The 18,155-nt window shown below is 44.7% G+C and overlaps 1 protein-coding gene across 1 annotated transcript; it reads right to left on the bottom strand.

Moving 5' to 3' along the window:
- Positions 1-833: 833 nt before the first annotated feature.
- On the bottom strand, positions 834-4,643 carry KRT18 (keratin 18). Its single transcript, XM_054718444.1, has 7 exons — positions 4,141-4,643; positions 3,326-3,408; positions 2,855-3,011; positions 2,151-2,315; positions 1,921-2,046; positions 1,365-1,588; positions 834-1,008 (listed from the first exon to the last, which is right to left on the bottom strand). The coding sequence occupies exons 1-7, from the start codon at positions 4,555-4,557 to the stop codon at positions 888-890; spliced, it is 1,293 nt and encodes a 430-aa protein (XP_054574419.1). The 5' UTR covers positions 4,558-4,643; the 3' UTR covers positions 834-887.
- Positions 4,644-18,155: the final 13,512 nt, after the last annotated feature.

Below are 18,155 nucleotides of genomic sequence, written 5' to 3' on the forward strand. Positions count from 1 at the left end.
TTAAGAAACTAGTTTACAATGGTTACCTCTGGGGAGTGGGATGGGAATCATTTAATCCTCTTTCCTCTGGATTTGGTATGCTACTTTTCTATACAGTATGCTAATTTAAAAAGGTAAATAATCATCCCAATCAAAGCATGTGATTAGTTTTAAACATCCATTGGTTTCATAGTAGATGACACTTCCAATGAAAAGCAGAGCTGTGACATTTCAGTTGGCTTTGAGGTGCTTTTTATTACCTAAGTGGGTGCTTACTTAGGGGCACTACCTACCTAGTTGGGGACCACTGGAATATTCTTTCACCTGAAATGATTGCATTTACTCCTGCTCTAGCCAGACCTCTAGTGGGCTAAGTCACACACCAGAAGGAGCAGAACATAGAAGATGGTAGGTTTGGGGGCTGAGTGTAAGAAGGGTAGGTGAAGCTGTGGGTGGGAAGCACTGGGCAGGGGGTCAAGGAGGCAGAGTGGCAAGGGTGGGGAGACCCGGCTGTGTGCTCTGATCCTGTCTTTCCCTTTCCTTTGCTCTTAGTCCTTGGCTCCACTTCCTTCTCTGGCTGATTTCTGCTAAGGAGCACCTAACAGCAGGGGCCTTATGATGACCAGGTCTCTTCAAGGCTAAGATTCCACAATTCTATTGGCCCATTTCCCCCTCTGACGCTGAGAAGGTGTTTCCAATAACCCACACCCTTCCTCTGCCCATTCCCCCACCTGTATAAAACGCCTGGAGCCAGAGGTGATTCCTGCCTCAGAGATAAGACTATTGGATAAGGGGATCTGCACACAGTATGAAAATAGCCAAGGAAGACACAAAGTAATGTTCAATGATCTCTGAACTTTTTATTGGCCTCCTGCCCCTCCCCAAGGGGCACCCCACTTCTGCTGCCTTTAACGCCTTATAACTTTGGTGTCGTTGACCTCAGACACTACTCGGCCGTCCACAATTTTGCGAGTGGTGGTCTTTTGGATGGATTGCATGGAGAGGCTGCTGTCCAGGGCATCACTAAGGCTGTAACAGAAGACCAAACCTCAGTTATAAACAGCCCCACAGAGAAGGGAGACAAGGAAAGTGGAGGAAGAACCCTCCTACCCCTGTGCCTTTATCTTAAAATTCCCCTGGGTCACTTCCTCCATAAAAGGGAGACCCAAGGTCAAATTCCATTTGTACTCTAAGTATGGCTAGGAGCAATACTTAGTCCATTCTCTTCTCTAGGAGGGGACCTCTGTAACTGTTACTCCTTTGCAGACAGAGGGCACTCACAGAGCACCAGCTCAGTGCTCAGTGGGGCTTTCAAAGGCTCAGGACCTGGGGAGAAGTGTTATCTTGACCCTAACTTGTGTGGATGGGAGGAGAGCCCCACTTACCTGAAGTCCTCCCCTTCTTCCAGCAGGCGGCGGTAGGTGGCGATCTCAGACTCCAGCTTGACCTTGATGTTCAGCAGGGTCTCGTACTCCTGGGTCTGGCGCTGCCCCTCAGCCCGGGCCTGGGCCAGCTCTGACTCCAGGTGCAGCAGGATCCCGTTGAGCTGCTCCATCTGCATGGCGTAGCGCGTCTCCACCTCTTGCAGGCTGTTCTCCAGGCTCGCCCTCTGCAGGGGCCCCAGGGGGAAAGGGTTGGGTAAGGCTTGAGGTACAGTGGAGGGAGTGTCTACAACTTTCCACAGAGCAGTTCAGAACTCAGGACTTCACTCTTTGCAACTTTTTTGAGCACCCACTTTGTGCCGGGTTTTAGGGTGGGGGGTAGGAACAATGGGAAATGCAAAGAGTAACAACTCTTTTTTTTTTTTTTTTTGTAGCAACTCTTTCTGAGCAAAAGGAATTCATGATGGAAGGGGGAGGATTTCAGCTAAGACAGGATTGGTCTGAGGCAGACAGAGGTCGGGCCAGGAGGAGTTGGGGCAGGTGAAGTGAGGGCTCTTACCAGATTTTTCATGGAGTCCAGGTCGATCTCCAAGGACTGGACCGTACGTCTCAGCTCTGTGAGGGCCGTCTCAGCATCTCGTACCTCAGCGGACTGCGAGGTGACTACTGTGGTGCTCTCCTCAATCTGCAGGGTGGGGATGATCCTCAGGTCCTTCGTTCTCTGTCTGCCTCTCTCCCACCCCTTGGGCCTCTGTGCCCAGCTGGCATCCACCTGTTCCCCTCTTGTACCTGTTGGGACCAGTACTTGTCTAGCTCCTCTCTGTTCTTCCGAGCCAGCTCGTCATACTGGGCCCGGATGTCCGCCATGATCTTGCTGAGGTCCTGAGATTTGGGGGCATCCAACTCCACAGTCAACCCAGAGTTGGCAATCTGGTTTTGTAGACCATTTACTTCCTAGGGGAGAGAGAGAAAAAGTGAGGAGGGGCTCAGGGTTGCATTCTAGTAAGGCTCTTCAGCTGTGACTGCCTCTTCCAGGCCGACAGGATCAGTTGAAGAGAAAAGGGAAGCTCTCAGCTTTGCACTCCTGGCTTCCTACGCTGGATGGGTAAAATGCCACCCACTCCCTGCCCATGCCCTCACAAGTGATTTCTCTCTCCTCACTTCACTCTCTCCCTCCATCTACAGTCCTTCTACAAACTTGATCTGTATACTTTTTCTTCTGGTAAGCCCTTCCAGCCCCACCTGCTCTCACTCCTCCATCACCCCTCACTCCTGGTGCTAGCTGCTTCTGCCTTTATCCTCCTCTCATTCTCTCACCCATGGCTTCTTGACCTCATCATGTTGTAACTCAGATGGCAATAGTCTGATTTAGAAGAGCCCAGGCTGGTGGTTCTAAACTTCCCTGCATGGCTACTTGCAGGCAGCCTGCCTCATCACTCCCCCAGACTCCTTTTGACCCCTGGTTCCTGGCCTGGCCAGTGGCCCCTGCTTGCCTCCTCGTGGTTCTTCTTCATGAAGATCAGCTCCTCCTTGAGAGCCTCGATCTCTGTCTCCAGCTGCAGCCGAGTGATATTGGTGTCATCAATGACCTTTCGGAGCCCATTGATGTCACTCTCCACAGACTGGCGCATGGCTAGCTCTGTCTCATACCTGTGGGAGTGCAGGTGATCAGATCCAGAAACTTCTCAACCCACGCCACCTCCCAAGAGCAGCATCGTGCCCACTGCAAACCAGAAACTGAGTCAGGAATCACATGGTAATCCTCTGAGTGCCATTCCTGGCCCTTGGGGGACAGTGTTCTTAAACTAGGTTACATGAATGAATAAATTGATGGGACCTAACTCTCATCCACCCAGTTCCACCCACAGTTGAACAAGATCCCACTGTGAGCCCCTCGCTGACCCAGATCAGGAAGCAGACCATTCCCAGCTCCAGCCCTAGCTCCCTAGTCCCCCCAGCCTTACTTGACTCTGAAGTCATCAGCAGCAAGACGGGCATTGTCAATCTGTAGAACGATGCGGGCATTGTCCACAGAAGTTGCAAAGATCTGGGGATTGATGAGAGAGATTGCTCCATGAATGGGGAGTCAATGATGGGCTGGGCTGAGTGTGTTACATGTTTCAGTGAAAACTTCCTGGTCGCAAGAATAGCCAGAGACTACCCCCCTCCACCTGTGCCCTTCACACTGCTTTCTTCTTTCCTCGAGTCTCGAATCCCAGGGCTCCCACCAGCCTCCTGCCACTCCTCCTTTGGGGCCTCTGATGGCTGGCTTGCTTGAAGTGAGCAGCTACAAGTCCTCTAGGCCTCTGCTGGCATTTTTTTCCCTACTGTACCTGCTCTACCCCCTGTGGCCTGCCCCCCCTCCACTCCCCCAGGTAGGCCTCCAGTTTACTCTTAAGATGACTCAGCCTTAACCACATCCGCTTAACCCTCCAACTGTCCCCACTCACTCAGCCAGCAGCCAGTGTCTGGGTCCTCCGTATGGGCCTAGTCTCACCTCCCTCGATGCTGTTCACTTCTCAAACTCTGGCCTCCCCTTCCCACAATCTCCAGGGAAAGGACCCACCCATGCAATTACCACCCTTGGGGGCCCTGTGGCTAGGGGTATGTATGGAAATCCAGGGCATTCCTACCACCCTCGCTGGACAATAGGAGGCTGGGTGGAAATAGAAAGGGGGGAATTAAAATTCCTATCCTTGGGAGAGCGGGGAGGAAGTAGAGTACTAAGTGGAGGACAAACATGGCTGGGCGTTGGGCTGCTCCCTCCATGCACCCTTACCTGAGCCCTCAGGTCCTCGATGGTCTTGAAGTAATGCCCCCAGTCTCTGACCTGGGGTCCCTTCTTCTCCAGGTGTTCCCGGATTTTGATCTCCAGTCTCCGATTATCAGCCTCCAGGCTTCTCACCCTCTCCAGGTAGGAGGCCAGGCGGTCATTCAGGCATTGCATCGTCTCCTTCTCGCTCTGGATACCCGCTATGCCCGCCAGACCCCCGGCTATCCCCGCAGCCAGGCCCCCGGACCCCCAGCCACTCCGCACACTGGTGGAGTGGGACACGGAGATCCGGGAGCCTGAGCCCCCCGCACCTGCATAGACGCTGGCCGCGCTGCTGGTCGGCCGGACCCGGTAGCTGGGCGCTTGCACGGAGCCCAGTGTCCGATAGTTTGAGGAGAAGCTGGAGCGGGTGCTGAAGCTCATGTTGTCCAGGGAGAAAGGCGAGAAGCCGAGAGTCGCGTTCAAGCGGCAGTGAGGGCCAGGTCCGCGACTCAAGTTTTATGGCCCAGGGAGGAGGTGGGGACTGGCCGGGGCCCCGCCCCTGCCCGGAGCCGCTGCGCGCCAGCCACAGGTGGTCCGCCGCGGGGGACACACAGCTCATCGGCTTCAGACCCTGCCTATGCCCCCCAGCAAGCCCTGCCAAGGCCACCCGCGATCCCCTAGAAAGGAGGTGACAACCGGGAAGGACAAGGGCAGCAGGATTTAAGGGCAGGAAATGACGCAATTATACCCCTTCCCAGGTAGAGGAGCTCCTGACCCGTTGAGAATTTGGGAGTTTGGGGGAAGGAGCGAGTGGAGTGGGGTGTGAGTCCCCAGGGATGTTCTGGGCCCAAGCCCCGCCCGCTGATGAGATCTTAGGGGGGAGGGGGTGTCCTGGAGCCCCAGAAGTCCTGGGGGAAGAAAAGGTGGGGGCTGAGGGAGAGGAAGAGAGACTCAATCTAGAGCCTCAAATGTACTGGTTTACACACGCGACTTCCACCACACTTGGGTCCCAAACACGCCCACCTGCACATGTTCACTAGCACACACTCCTGCGCAGATCACACACGTGTATGCCACTCACTGAGCATGTTCAGACTCCTGAAGACATCCTCACTCCCTGACCCACTCCCTCCCCCCTCAACTCGCTCCCGTGGAGGCCTGGGCCCGTGGAATGCTTTGCGATTGGAACAGGGGACACGTGGCACTTCGGCACACTTTCGCATCAGCCTTGCCTACACCCTTGGGTAAACAAATACTTCCTGAACGCTTACAGTTCCACAAATAGTTTTGGGGCACTTACTGTGCATCAGGCCCTGTTCTAGTTGCCGGGAGAAGAGCAGTGAGTAACAGACGAAACTCCCTCATGAAGATTGTAATGTATCTCACATGGTATGGGGCCTAAGAGGACACATACGCACACACCTAGAGACAGTCTAGTTGAGACTCAGCCTGGTGGCCAGCTCCCCCCCTCCCCCCCGCCCTTACCCCCTATTACTAGAACTTTTCTGCAGGCCTCCTCCTTCCTTTGCCTCTCCTCAAAAGGCTCTCTGGAGCCCAAGTCTGTCCCCAGGGGGCTGACTCCTCCAGGAAGCTTAGGTCAGGCTATGGGTGAAAAGGATGGAGTAGGGAAGTTCCCACTGCTTCCTGTACCTCTGACTAGATGGCCAGCCCCTGCTGAGTGACCGGGGGAATCCTGAGGTTCTGGGCCTTCAAGTCTGTCACCACCGGCAGCTTGTTTGTCCGGCAGGGCCTGGCATTGCACACTGGTTTGTGCTCTTTGCTCTGGAGTGCGCCTATTGATCCTTATTGAGCTGCCAGCTGACCCGAAGGGGTGGGAGCTGGGAGGAGTGTAGGCCTGGAAGGGAAAGGGGCCTAGGAGTAGCTGGGCCCGTAGCTGGGAGCAAGGCATCTCACAGGTGGGGGGCTTGGCTCTGGATTGTCCCAGTCCTGCCACCTTCTAGTGGAGAAAGCCCCATAATACTCAATGGGAGCTGAGCTGGCCAGGGGCAGATGCGGGTGGGAGCTGGCCAGGGGAGGGTCAGCGCCTGCTGAAGGCCAAAAGGCAAATGGAATGCAGAATAGTATACAAATGAATGCCACTCATTTTGCATGGAAGGTTTCTGGGAGGTTGGAGGTACCAGCCAGTCAAAGGGGTTTCTCCTGCTGTCACCTCCAGGCTCCAGAATTGTCATGTTGTGCAGAATTGCACGGTAAAGTGTATATGTTACAGAAAGTGGTTGATTGCCTTTGCTGTTTTTTTGCTGTTTGAAGTCAGCCAATTTGGGTGCTTTGCTCGCTGTGTGACCTTGGGGAAGTCACAACTCTGAACTTCTGTTTCTTCACTTGTAAAGTGGGAATAATAAAGCCTATCTCTTTGGATGGCAGTGGGTGTAAATGTTAATTATCACTCTCTCATTTATGAAACAAATACTAATTACTTATTGCAGAGTAAGTCTCCACACATCCTGGAGGGCAGAGGCAGGGGATCAGTTTAATTGTAAAGATGGCTCAACAATGCAAGGCTCTCTCTAGGTCACTTAGGACCCCTGGGGGACTTTGAATTCCACTGGGGATCAGACCCAGAGCCCAGGATTCTTATCCAAGCTCTATTCCAGGTCCTTCTCTTATTCTTCACTCCAACGGCTCAGGACCTTTTGGGGTCTGTGGAGGCTCAGTCCAGGGGCCGGAGGGGGAGAGCTGCCAGTGGATCTTATCTCTCACAGCTGATGTCAGTGGCTGCATTCCTGACCTCTTGCAGCATGGGCAAATACCAGCCTCAGGTTCCAGCACCAGCCTGCCCTTTTCCACCACTTCCAGATTCCTCCGTGGTTCAGGTCTTTGTCATTCTGACAGACAGCTGGGGAGGGGGGCATTAGGGAGGAGTTTCGGTCCCCAGATTCCCAGCACTGGGGCTCTCAGACAGAGTGGGGGTTGGGAGGCACAGTGAAAGAGGGAAGAGGTGATTGGGAGGCTGGTCCAGGGAGAAGGTGGAGCAGGAGGGGCCCTGGTGAGAGGTTCCCAGCACAAAGTTAAAAGGCACTTAAAGAGACCCAGCAGAGGGGAGATCTGAAGGAAAGGGGTGGGGGATGGTTTCCCCACCTCCATCCGCCCCGCATTCCACATACCGATGTCCTGCTCAGGGACAGTGGGGAACCTGAGAGGCAGGTTTAACTACTGAGTAAACTCACAGATGATCCTGATAAGGGTGGGTCAGCTCATTCCTCCCCCTCCCCACATTCTCCCTTAGAGGGCAGGAGCCAGAGTTCTGTGGAAACTAGATGCTGGGAGATTAGGGGATTAGGCAGAATCATGAGGCCTAGAGACCTTCAGGTTTTTTGCTTTATCTTTTAGACTGGAAATGTCTTGCTCAACCTTGAGGAGAGAGAACAAAAACTGAGGGAGAATAGTTTAGAATAGCAACTGAGATAAGAGGGTAGGGAGGCGTTTAGAGCTGAAACTGGAAGGGGCTGGTTCCCGTCCTTTTCTCCAAAGATGTGTTGGAAACCCTACATTGGGGAGGGTTGGAGGCAGCCAGGTGGGTGAGAGGGTGGCCTGGGAGGCTCCCCCGGCACCCTCAGTGGTGAGCCCAGCACATGCCAGTGGGCCTCCCACAGAAGGACCCTAAGGGCTAGTGGGAATGATTTTGAGTCAAACAATTAATGTAAAGGGAGTATTGGGTGAGGCCGGGGGAGGCAGGTGTGATGATGTGGGTTGCAGTTGGGTTGGGTGCAGGACCAAGTCTGAATCTCTCAAGACATTGGGAATTTATCTGTAGGTGCTCCTGCCTCATTTGGAGGCCCTGGGGAGGACTGTCCAGTGTTGAGTGGGAGAAGGGTTCTGAGGGCTCAGGCCAGGTTGGGAAGGTCAAAGAAGGCTGTAGCACTTTCAATTGGGTTTGCACCCAAGGGTTATTCCCCAGGGAAAAAGGAAGAAAAGATCAGTGCTGAGGAGCATGTGGCTGCCCAGGAATCTTCAGTGCTAAAGCTCAGAGAGGATTCCCCCAAATCTGGCTCTTCTAGGAGCCTCCTCTACTCCGTGTCACCTTCCCCGCAAACCCCCTGTGTCCTCCTCTGGCAAAGCCAGCTCTCCCAGCAGGGGCAGCCTCTCCTAATCTTATGACCTCTTCCCCTTCTGACCCTGGTCCTCTTGGTCTCTCTTCAGGTACAACTCTCTCTACCAGTGGGAAGAGTGGAACAGAGGCAGGGGAGACGGCCGCATACGTGCTGAGATAGATGGTTTACCACGAAGCATGAAAGGATAAGTGAGTGATTTTGAGGTCCCAGGGGAGGTTACACAGCATGGTTCTATGATGAGACCAACCACACAAGAAACTCTGTATCTTGGGGCATCTCTCACTGAGAAATGAGAGGATAGGAGTGGTGGAAACTCAGGAGCAAAGGAACCCAGGCTTAAAACATTACTGAAATGACAGACTCTTGAGATGGTTGAGTGGAGAGCAAAGGAACCCAGGCTTAAAACATTACTGAAATGACAGACTCTTGAGATGGTTGAGTGGAGAGCAAAGGAAACCAGAAGACATCAGTGAAAAAGAGTTTGGGAATTGGGAATTGACATGATGGATGACAGCAGCTGTATAGGGCACAGAGAAGGATTATCAGACTTTGGGATCAGAGCAGATGATGTCATCTGAGGGTGGCTAAAGGTGCTGAAAATCATGGCATTAAGGATTCAAGGAAGAGAGGATGGGACAAGAGCATAGACTTTTTTGGAGTTCGAAAGATCTGAGTTTGTATCTGAACTTTGCTGTTTGCTTGCTGAGTGACCTTGGTCAATTCAGGTGACCAAGTTGGTGAGTTTCAGTTTCCTTTTCTGTTTTTACAGGAATTAAATGTGCATGACAGGGCTTGGAGCACCGCAGGCCCTGTTCCAGAGTGCTCACCTGCCTCCTTCTGGAAGAACCATCAGCCTGGAGGCTTGAGTCTCTCAGTTTGGTTCAGTGCACAGTGAGCTGGGAAATACAAAGATATACTTAAAAATTAATAATGAAATAGATGATCATTAGAAGGGATAGATAATTGGGCAAACAAAATAAAGTGTATAGGTGCTATGAAAAGGAGGGAATAATTCACCCACTCATTCATATTTGTAAAACACCTACCATATGCCAGACGTGTTCTAGGCTCTGGAGATATAAAGAAAAGCCAGATAAAGTAACTTGCCCTCATGGAGTTCATATTCTAGGTGTTGAAGGATTGGGATCATGGAGAACCTCATGGAGGAGGGAATGCTTGGGCGGAGCTTCAAAAAAACGAATAAGAACTTACTAGGGAGGCAAGGGGGTCAAGGAGAAGGCTTACCAGATAAAATGATCAGCATTGGGACCTGTTACAGCCTCCAACAGAGTCTCTCCTCTGAGTTTCAGACCTGTATCTCCTGCTGGTCTCGGGGTATTATTCCCAATTGGAGGAGTCAAAGAAATCATACATTTATCAAATCTTGCTGGTGGCTCAGTGTCGGCCTGCGGATTGAAGGGTTCTGGGTTCGATTCCAGTCAGGGCACATGCCCGGGTTGTGGGTTCGATCCCCAATAGGAGGTGTGCAGAGGGCAGCCGATTCTTTCTCATCGTTGTTTTTATCTCTCTCTCCCTCTCCCATCCTCTCTGAAATCAGTAAAAATATATTTTAAAAAAATCTAAGGCTGAATGTATGATCTTCCTTTATTTTTTTTTCCTGCTTCTTAAAACTCAGATTTTGTGCTACAATTGGCATACGGTAACATTCCCCCTTTTTAGTTATACAGTTCGATAGGTTTTGATAAATGGATACAATTGTAGAACTGCTCCTATAAATCAAGATATAAAACATCTTAATTACCTCAAAAGTTTCTTGTGTTCCTTTATAGTCAATCCCCCTCACATACTCCCAGCTCTGATGACCACTGATCTGTCCTTGTAGTTATGTTTAACTTTATAAGAAACTGCCAATGTGTTTTTTAAAGTAGCTGTACTGTTTTGCATTTCCACCAGTATGTATGAGAGAGTTCCAGTTGCTCTGCATTCTCACCAGAACTTTGTATTGTCTGTCTTTTTTTTTTTTTTAATGGCTTTTTTGGTGATATGTAGTAGTATTTCATTGTGGTTTTAATTTATACTTTCCTAATGACTAATGATGTTGAGCATCTTTTCATGTGCTTTTGTTGCCATCTGTACCTCTTTGATGAAGTATCCAAATCTTTTGCTCATTTAAAAACATTGGTTTTAGTTTCAAAAAAATCTTCACCCGAAGATGATTTTAGAGAGAGAGGAAGGAGAGAGAGAGAGAGAGAGAGAGAGAGAGAGAGAGAGAGAGAGAGAGAGAGAGAGAGAGAAACAGCCAAGGGTTGCCTCCCATATATGCCCCGACAGGGAATTGAATCTGCAACCTAGGTATGTGCCCTGACCGGGATTTGAACCTGTGACCTTTCAGTGTATGAGACATGATCTAACCAACTGAGCCACAGGCCAGGGCAAAAATACATTTTTTAAAAAAATATTAAACATTTAGAGTTTTTATGCATCTAGATTTAAGTTCATTACATATGTGATTTATAACTATTTTCTACCAGTCTCTGGTTGTCTTTCCATTCTCTAAACAGTGTCTCTTGAAGAGAAGTTATTAATTCTGAAGAAGTTCAATTTATCAAGTTTTTATTTTATGGATCATGCTTTGGTGCTGTATTTAAGAAGTCTCCTAATCTGAAAGTCATAAAGATTTTTTGTGTATTTTCTTCTAGAAATTGTATGGTTTTAGGCTTTATATTTTGGCCTATGATTCATTCGAGTTAATGTGTTTGGCAAATATTTTCTCCCCATCTGTGGCTTATCTTTGTATTTTCTTAACAATGTCATTAGAAGAGGTGAAGTTTTAAAAATTGAAAAAATTCCATATCATTTTTCAACCCTCACCTGAGGATATGTTTTTTTTTCTTCTTTTTATTGATTTCCTGAGAGAGAGAAAGGGATAGGGATGGGGATGGAGAGAGAGAGAGAGAGAGAGAGAGAGAGGAGAGAGAGAGAGAGAGAATGTCGTTGTGAGAGAGAAACATTGATCGGTTATTGCAACCTGTGTATGTGCCCTGACTGGGAATTGAACCTGTGACCTTTCTGTGTACTGAACGATCCTCCAACCAACAGAGCCATGCAGCCGGGGCATCAATTTTTGTCTTTAAGTTTTCTGTTTTTTTGTTCAATCTAAGTAATCTTTATCTAACCCAAGATCAATAAGATTTTTTTCTCTGTTTTCCTCTAGAAGTTGTATAGTTTTAGGTTTTACATTTTGAGTTGATTTTGTCTATGATTTGAAGTATGGACTGAGATTAATTTTTTTTTTTATGAAGATTCCAAATGTTGCAGCACTATTTGTTAAAAAGCCTATTCTTTCTTCAGTGGTCTATGTTGGCATGTGAGTTTATTTCTGAACGTATATATCTATCCTTATGTTGATACCTCACTGTCTTGATTACTGTAATTTTATAAAACCAGATAGTATGGGCCCAACTTTCCTCTTTTTCAAAGTTGTTTTGGCTATTCTAGGCCCTTTTTCATATAAATTTTTAGAATCATTTTCTCAATTTCTAAGAAAAAGCTTACAGGGATTTTGACTGGGACAGAATTTAATTTATAGATCAAGTTAGAGAGAAAATTATCATCTTAATAATATTGAATTACCCAATCCATGAACTTGATATATCTCTCCATTCATATCTTCTTTAATTTCTCTCATTACTGTTTTGTGGTTTTTAGTACACAAATCTTGCACATATTTTGCTTGATGGTATGGTATTTTATTATTATTTTTTTTAAATATATTTTTATTGATTTTTCACAGAGAGGAAGAGAGAGGGATAGAGAGTTAGAAACATCGATGAGAGAGAAACATCGATCAGCTGCCTCCTGCACACCCCCCACTGGGGATGTGCCCGCAACCAAGGTACATGCCCTTGACCGGAATCGAACCTGGGACCTTTCAGTCCGAAGGCCAACGCTCTATCCACTGAGCCAAACCGGTTTTGGCTGATTGTATGGTATTTTATGTTTTAAATCTGATTGTAAATGATATTGTGTATTCAATTTCAATTTATAATTTTTCATTGCTAATAGAAATATAATTTATTTTTGTATATTGATAATTTTATCCTGCAATTGCGCTAAACTCTCTTATTTTATGGTAGCTGTTTTGTTGATTCTTTGGGATTTTCTACATAGAATATAATTTTATTTGTAAATAAATACAGCTAATTTCTTCTTTTTCAATCTGTATGCCTTTTATTTATTTTTCTTGACTTATTGCACTGGCTAACACCACCAATACAGTGTTGAATAGAAGTGGTAAGATCAAATATGTTTGTATTGTTCTTAATCTTGAGGGGAAAGCATTCTTTCTTTCACTATTAAAAATGATGTTAGCTATAGTTTTTTGTTGTTAGTTATAAATTTTTAATAGATGCTATTCATTATATCAAGGAAATCCCTTTCTATTTATAGTTTTCTGAGAGTTCTTAATCATGAATGGATGTTGAATTACTATGTCAATAGTTTTTCTGCATCGATTGAGGTGAACATGATTTTTCTTTTTTAGCCTATTAATAAAATGAATTACATTAATTGATTTCAAATATTGAACTGACCTTGTATTCCTGGGAGAAACCTCATTTAATTATGATGTATTTTCTTATTTATTGCTGGATTTGATTTGTTAATGTTTTGGTAAGGATTTTGCATTGATATTCATGGAGGATATTAGTCTTTAATATTTTTTCTTGTATTGTTTTTATCTCCCAGTGGTATCAGGATAATGCTGACCTTATAAAATTACTTATAAACTGTTTTCTCCTCTTCTATATTCTGGAAGAATTTATGTAGATTTGATATTATTTCTTCCTTAAGTGTTTGGTAGAATCCACCAATGAAGCAATCTGGATCTGAAATTTTCTTTGTTGAAAGTTTTTAAACTAAGAATTCAATTTTTAAAATAGATATAGAACAATTTAGGTTACCTAATTATTATTATTTTTTTAATTTAATAAATCTTTATTGTTCAGATTATTACTATTGTTCCTCTTTTTTCCCCCCATAGCTCCCCTCCACCTGGTTCCCACTCCATCCTCTGCCCCTACCTCCCTCCCACTGTCCTCATCCATAGGTGTATGATTTTTGTCCAGTCTCTTCCCGCACCCCTCACATCCCTTCCCCCCCGAGAATTGTCAGTCCACTCCCTTTCTATGCCCCTGATTCTATTATATTCACCAGTTTATTCTGTTCATCAGATTTTTTATTTACTTGATTTTTAGATTCACTTGTTGATAGACATGTATTTGTTATTCATAATTTTTATGTTTACCTTTTTCTTCTTCTTCCTCTTTTTAAAGAATACCTTTCAGCATTTCATATAATACTGGTTTGGTGGTGATGAATTCCTTTAGCTTTTTCTTATCTGTGAAGCTCTTTATCTGACCTTCAATTCTGAATGATAGCTTTGCTGGGTAGCATAATCTTGGTTGTAGGTTCTTGCTATTCATCACTTTGAATATTTCTTGCCACTCCCGTCTGGCCTGCATAGTTTCTGTTGAGAAATCAGCTAACTATCGTATGGGTGCTCCCTTGTAGGTAATTAACTGTTTTTTCTCTTGCTGCTTTTAATATTCTCTCTTTTGTCTTTTGCTCTTGGCATTTTAATTATGATGTGTCTTGGTGTGGTCCTCTTTGGATTCCTTTTGTTTGGGGTTCTGTGTGCTTCCTGGACTTGTAAGTCTATTTCTTTCACAAGGTGGGGGAAGTTTTCGGTCATTATTTCTTCAAATAGGTTTTTGGTATCTTGCTCTCTCTCTTCTTCTGGCACCCCCATAATTCAGATGTTGGTATGCTTTAGGTTGTCCCAGAGGCTCCTTACACTATCTTCAAATTTTTGGATTCTTATTTCTTTTTGCTTTTCCGGTTGAGTGTTTTTTGCATCTTTGTATTTCAAATCTTTGGCTTGATTCTTGCGGTCTTCTAGTCTGCTGTTAGGTCTCTGTATAATATTTTTTATTTCAGTCAGTGTATGTTTAATTTCTAGTTGGTCCTTTTTCATATCCTCAAGGGTCTCGCTAAATTTATTGGCCTTTTCTAGGAAATTCTTGAAAAACCTTATAACCGTGGTTTTGAACTCTATATCCAGTCGTTTGCTTTCCTCCATTTCTCTCATTTGTGATCTGTTTCTTTGTCTCCACATTTTCGCTGCTTCCCTGAGTTGGTAGAGTAGCTTTGTATGGTAGGTGTCCTATAGGGCCCAGTGGCTAGTCCTCCCCCAGTTACTTGAGATGGAAACTTTTGGTGCAACCCATTGTGGACTGTGTGCACAGCCTTGTTGTAGTTAAGTCTTGATTGTTGTTGGTATCACTGGGAGGAATTGACCTCCAGACCAATTGGCTGTGAAGATCAGCTGTGCTGGAGACACCCTTATGAGACAAGACTTGCAAAATTGCAAAAGCCTCTGTGCTTAGCTTGGATGGGGCAGAGTCTCAGGGCGGAGCAGACAGCCTTGGCTTCCCGTCAGCCCTGCCCTATAGGCCCCTGGGTCTCAGTGTCCCTTGGTAATCACTGTAAGCACCTCAGAGAGAAAGCTGCCCTCGAGTTTCGCCTGCTGCTAGACAGTCCAGTTTCTTCCTGAATGAGTCTGGGTTCCCAGAAACTCACCCGGAACTGGTGTTCAGTGTAGTTGGGAGTTTCCATCTCCCTCCCACTTTAGAAAGCCAGACACACACTCAGCCGCCTGTGCACTCAGCCGCCCTCTCTGCTCCTGAGTGTGTCTCTGTACTTCAGCCTTTTGCAGCTCCTCTGAGTCTCAATGTGCTTTCCTCTTTCCTTCTAGTTGTAGAATTTCCACTCAGCCAGCTTTCCTGTGGTTCTGGATGATGTTCATTTTGTCTTTTAGTTGTAGTTTTGAAATTGTTGTGTGAGGCAGCAGTTTAGGTGTTTACCTATGCTGCCATTTTGGTTTCTCATCACCTAATTATTTTTTGATGAGCTTTGGTAGTTAGGGGTTTTTAAAGAATTTTTCCATTTTATCTAAGTTGTCTAATTTATAGATAGCAAGTTGTTCATAATACTCCATTATCCTTTTTAAAAAATGTATTTTTTATTGATTTAAAAGCAGAAGGGAGAGGGAGAGAGAGATAGAAACATCAATGTTGAGAGAGAATCATTGATTGGCTGCTTCCTGCACACCCCCTACTGAAGATGGAGACAGAATCGAACTTCAACTTTCTGGTTCATAGGTCAATGCTTAACCATGAGCTTCACCACCTGGTAGCCTTTACTTATCCTTTTATTTTATATTTATTTAAAATACTTTTATTGATTTCAGAGAGGAAAGGAGAGGGAGAGAGAGATAAAAACAATGATGAGAGAGAATCTGCTGCCTCCTGCACACCCCCTATTGGGGATGAAGCCCACAACCCGGCACGTGCCCTTGACTGGAATCTAACCCAGAACCCTTTAGTCCGCAGGTCCACGCTTCATCCACTGAGCCAAACCAGCTAGGGCACTCCTTATTCTTTTAATGTCTATAGGATCTGTAATGAGATCCCTCTTTTGTTGATGATATAGGTGGTTTGTATCTTCTCTCTCCATCTCTTTTTTCTCTGGAATTTATTTTTTATCTTTTCAAAGAATTAGCTTTTGGTTTCATTGGTTTCTTCTACTGTTTTTCTGATTTGAAGGTTATTGATTTATGCTCTTATTCTTTTTTTTTTTTAATCTTTATTGTTGAAAGTATTACAAAGGTTTTTCTTTTTCCCCATGAAATTCTTCCAACCCTGCTCCTATCTTTCATCCCACCCCGAGTCCCAGGCCCTCACCACCCCATTGTTTGTGTCCACAGGTTCTGCATACAAGTTCATTGGTTGATCTCTTCCCAACCATCCTCCCCAGCCTTCCCTCTGAGGTTCAATTGTCTGTTCATGCTTCTGTGACGTTGGGTCTATTTTTGATCATTAGTTTATTTGGTTCATTAGATTCTACCTACGAGTAAGATCATGTGATACTTGTCTTTCTATGACTGGTTTATTTCACTCAGCATAATACTCTCCAGGTCCATCGATGCTGTTGCAAATGTTAAGAGTTCTTTCTTTATTATTGCTGCATAGTATTCCACTGCGTGAATGTACCATAGTTTTTTTACCCACTCATCTGCTGATGGGCAGTTAGGCTGTTTCCAAGTCTTAGCTATTGTAAATTGTGTTGCTATAAATATAGGGGTGCATATATTTTTTCTGATGAATGTTTCAGATTTCTTAGGATCTGCTCTTATTCTTTAAAAAAATTTTTTTTATTTGTTAAGATATATATGAAGTATTTTGGGGAAAAATTGCATGATATCTGGAATTTGTTTTAAAATTCTCTAGTAAAACAAAGAAACAATATTAGAAATTTAAAAAAATAATGTAAAACTATATGATTGGTACTTGGGGATTCTCTATATTCTTCTCTTTTATGTACATTCAAATATTTCAATAATAAAAAGTGAAGGAAAAAGTATGGCTTTCAGATAAAATTTTCAGTTATCTGGGAAATAAAGTTAATTGTTTTATGATGCCAAACAAAATAAGTATCCCCAAGTTGTTTCTTTTTTCAGTCTAATTTTATTTTAGTCAAGGTGATATGTGTACATGGTTTAAATATCAGACAATTCTAAAAAACCTATCCTGCTCTTTTCCTGATTTTTCACCTTTAGACCTTGCTTACTAATCCTACAAAGTCAATGTCCGTGGGTCTTCATCTTGGGCCAGTTAATTTCCAAAAAGAGAGATCTTTCTCTCTGATCTTCTGCTAGAGTTGGCGGTAAAGGTGGGAAAGAAGCAGTTACCTGGTTGCCAGGGTGGGGAAAGGATTCTATAATCTGTTAACAACCCCTGATTTATGGCCCCACCTATAGAGATGCTTGGTACCTCCAACTCCCAGGTTTTACTGGACAGGTTTTTTTGTTAGTCCTTCTATCATAGGCATCTCTGGATTTCTCTGCTCTGCTAAGTCAGTTTCCATTCACACGTCAACTTTCCATTGACCACGCTCATCATTTATTCATTCGTCAAATAATTTATTAAGTACTTGCAATGTGATAAATACTTTTCTAAGTGCTTGGAATATATCAATGAACAAAACAAGCATCAGGCTTAATAAGTATGTTATGTGTGATATTAGAGCAGGAAAAGGTAATCAAGTGTGGGAGAATGTCAAGTTGTGATTTTAAATAGGGTGAAAGAGTGGGCTGTATTTAAAGGTGACATTTGAGTGAAGACCTGAAGGAGGGAGGGAGTTAGCCATGTGGATATATCTAGGGACAACACCATTGAGTTGATGACTTTTGCCTGTGTGGACTCCTCTTTTTGTCCTTGTAGGATATATCCTCTGATTTAGTTCTGTCATGTTAGTGAGGTTCAGGAAGAGACCAAGCATACATGTTGATGTGCTCAATCCAACACACTTAATGAGAACTGATTCCTACCAACCCCACCTTCACATCCTAGTATGCTTCCTATCTTTCCCAAATTGACTAGCACTGGAAGTCAATGATTAATATTTGTTTATTGTTACATTAAATTAATAAATCATTAAAAAATCGTTAACAAGTCATTAGAGTTGGAGATTTTAGCAACTCTATCAGAAATGGTGCTCTTATTCTTATTATTTCCTGCCTTTTGCTTGCTTCTTGCTTTGGTTTCACTTTGTCTTTTTTTTTTTTTCCAGTTTTTTAATTTGTAAGCTTAGATTTTTATTCAAAGCTGTCTTTAAAAAATAATATTTAATGTTATAAATTTCCCTCTGTGCACTGCTCTATCTGTTTTTCAAAATGTTTAATTAATTTAATATATTTTCTAAATTCCCTTGTGACGTCTTCCTTTATCCATGAGTTATTTAGAAGATTGTGGTTTAATCTCCAAATATTTAGAGATTTTCCAGATATCATTTTATTATTGAATTTTAGTTTAAGCCTCTTATGAGCAGAGAAAATAGATTGTATGATTTCATTTATTTTAAATTTGTTGAAAATTGTTTTTAAAC

Source organism: Eptesicus fuscus, chromosome 7 (genome assembly GCF_027574615.1).
Source record: "Eptesicus fuscus isolate TK198812 chromosome 7, DD_ASM_mEF_20220401, whole genome shotgun sequence".
Taxonomy (NCBI): Eukaryota; Metazoa; Chordata; class Mammalia; order Chiroptera; family Vespertilionidae; genus Eptesicus; species Eptesicus fuscus.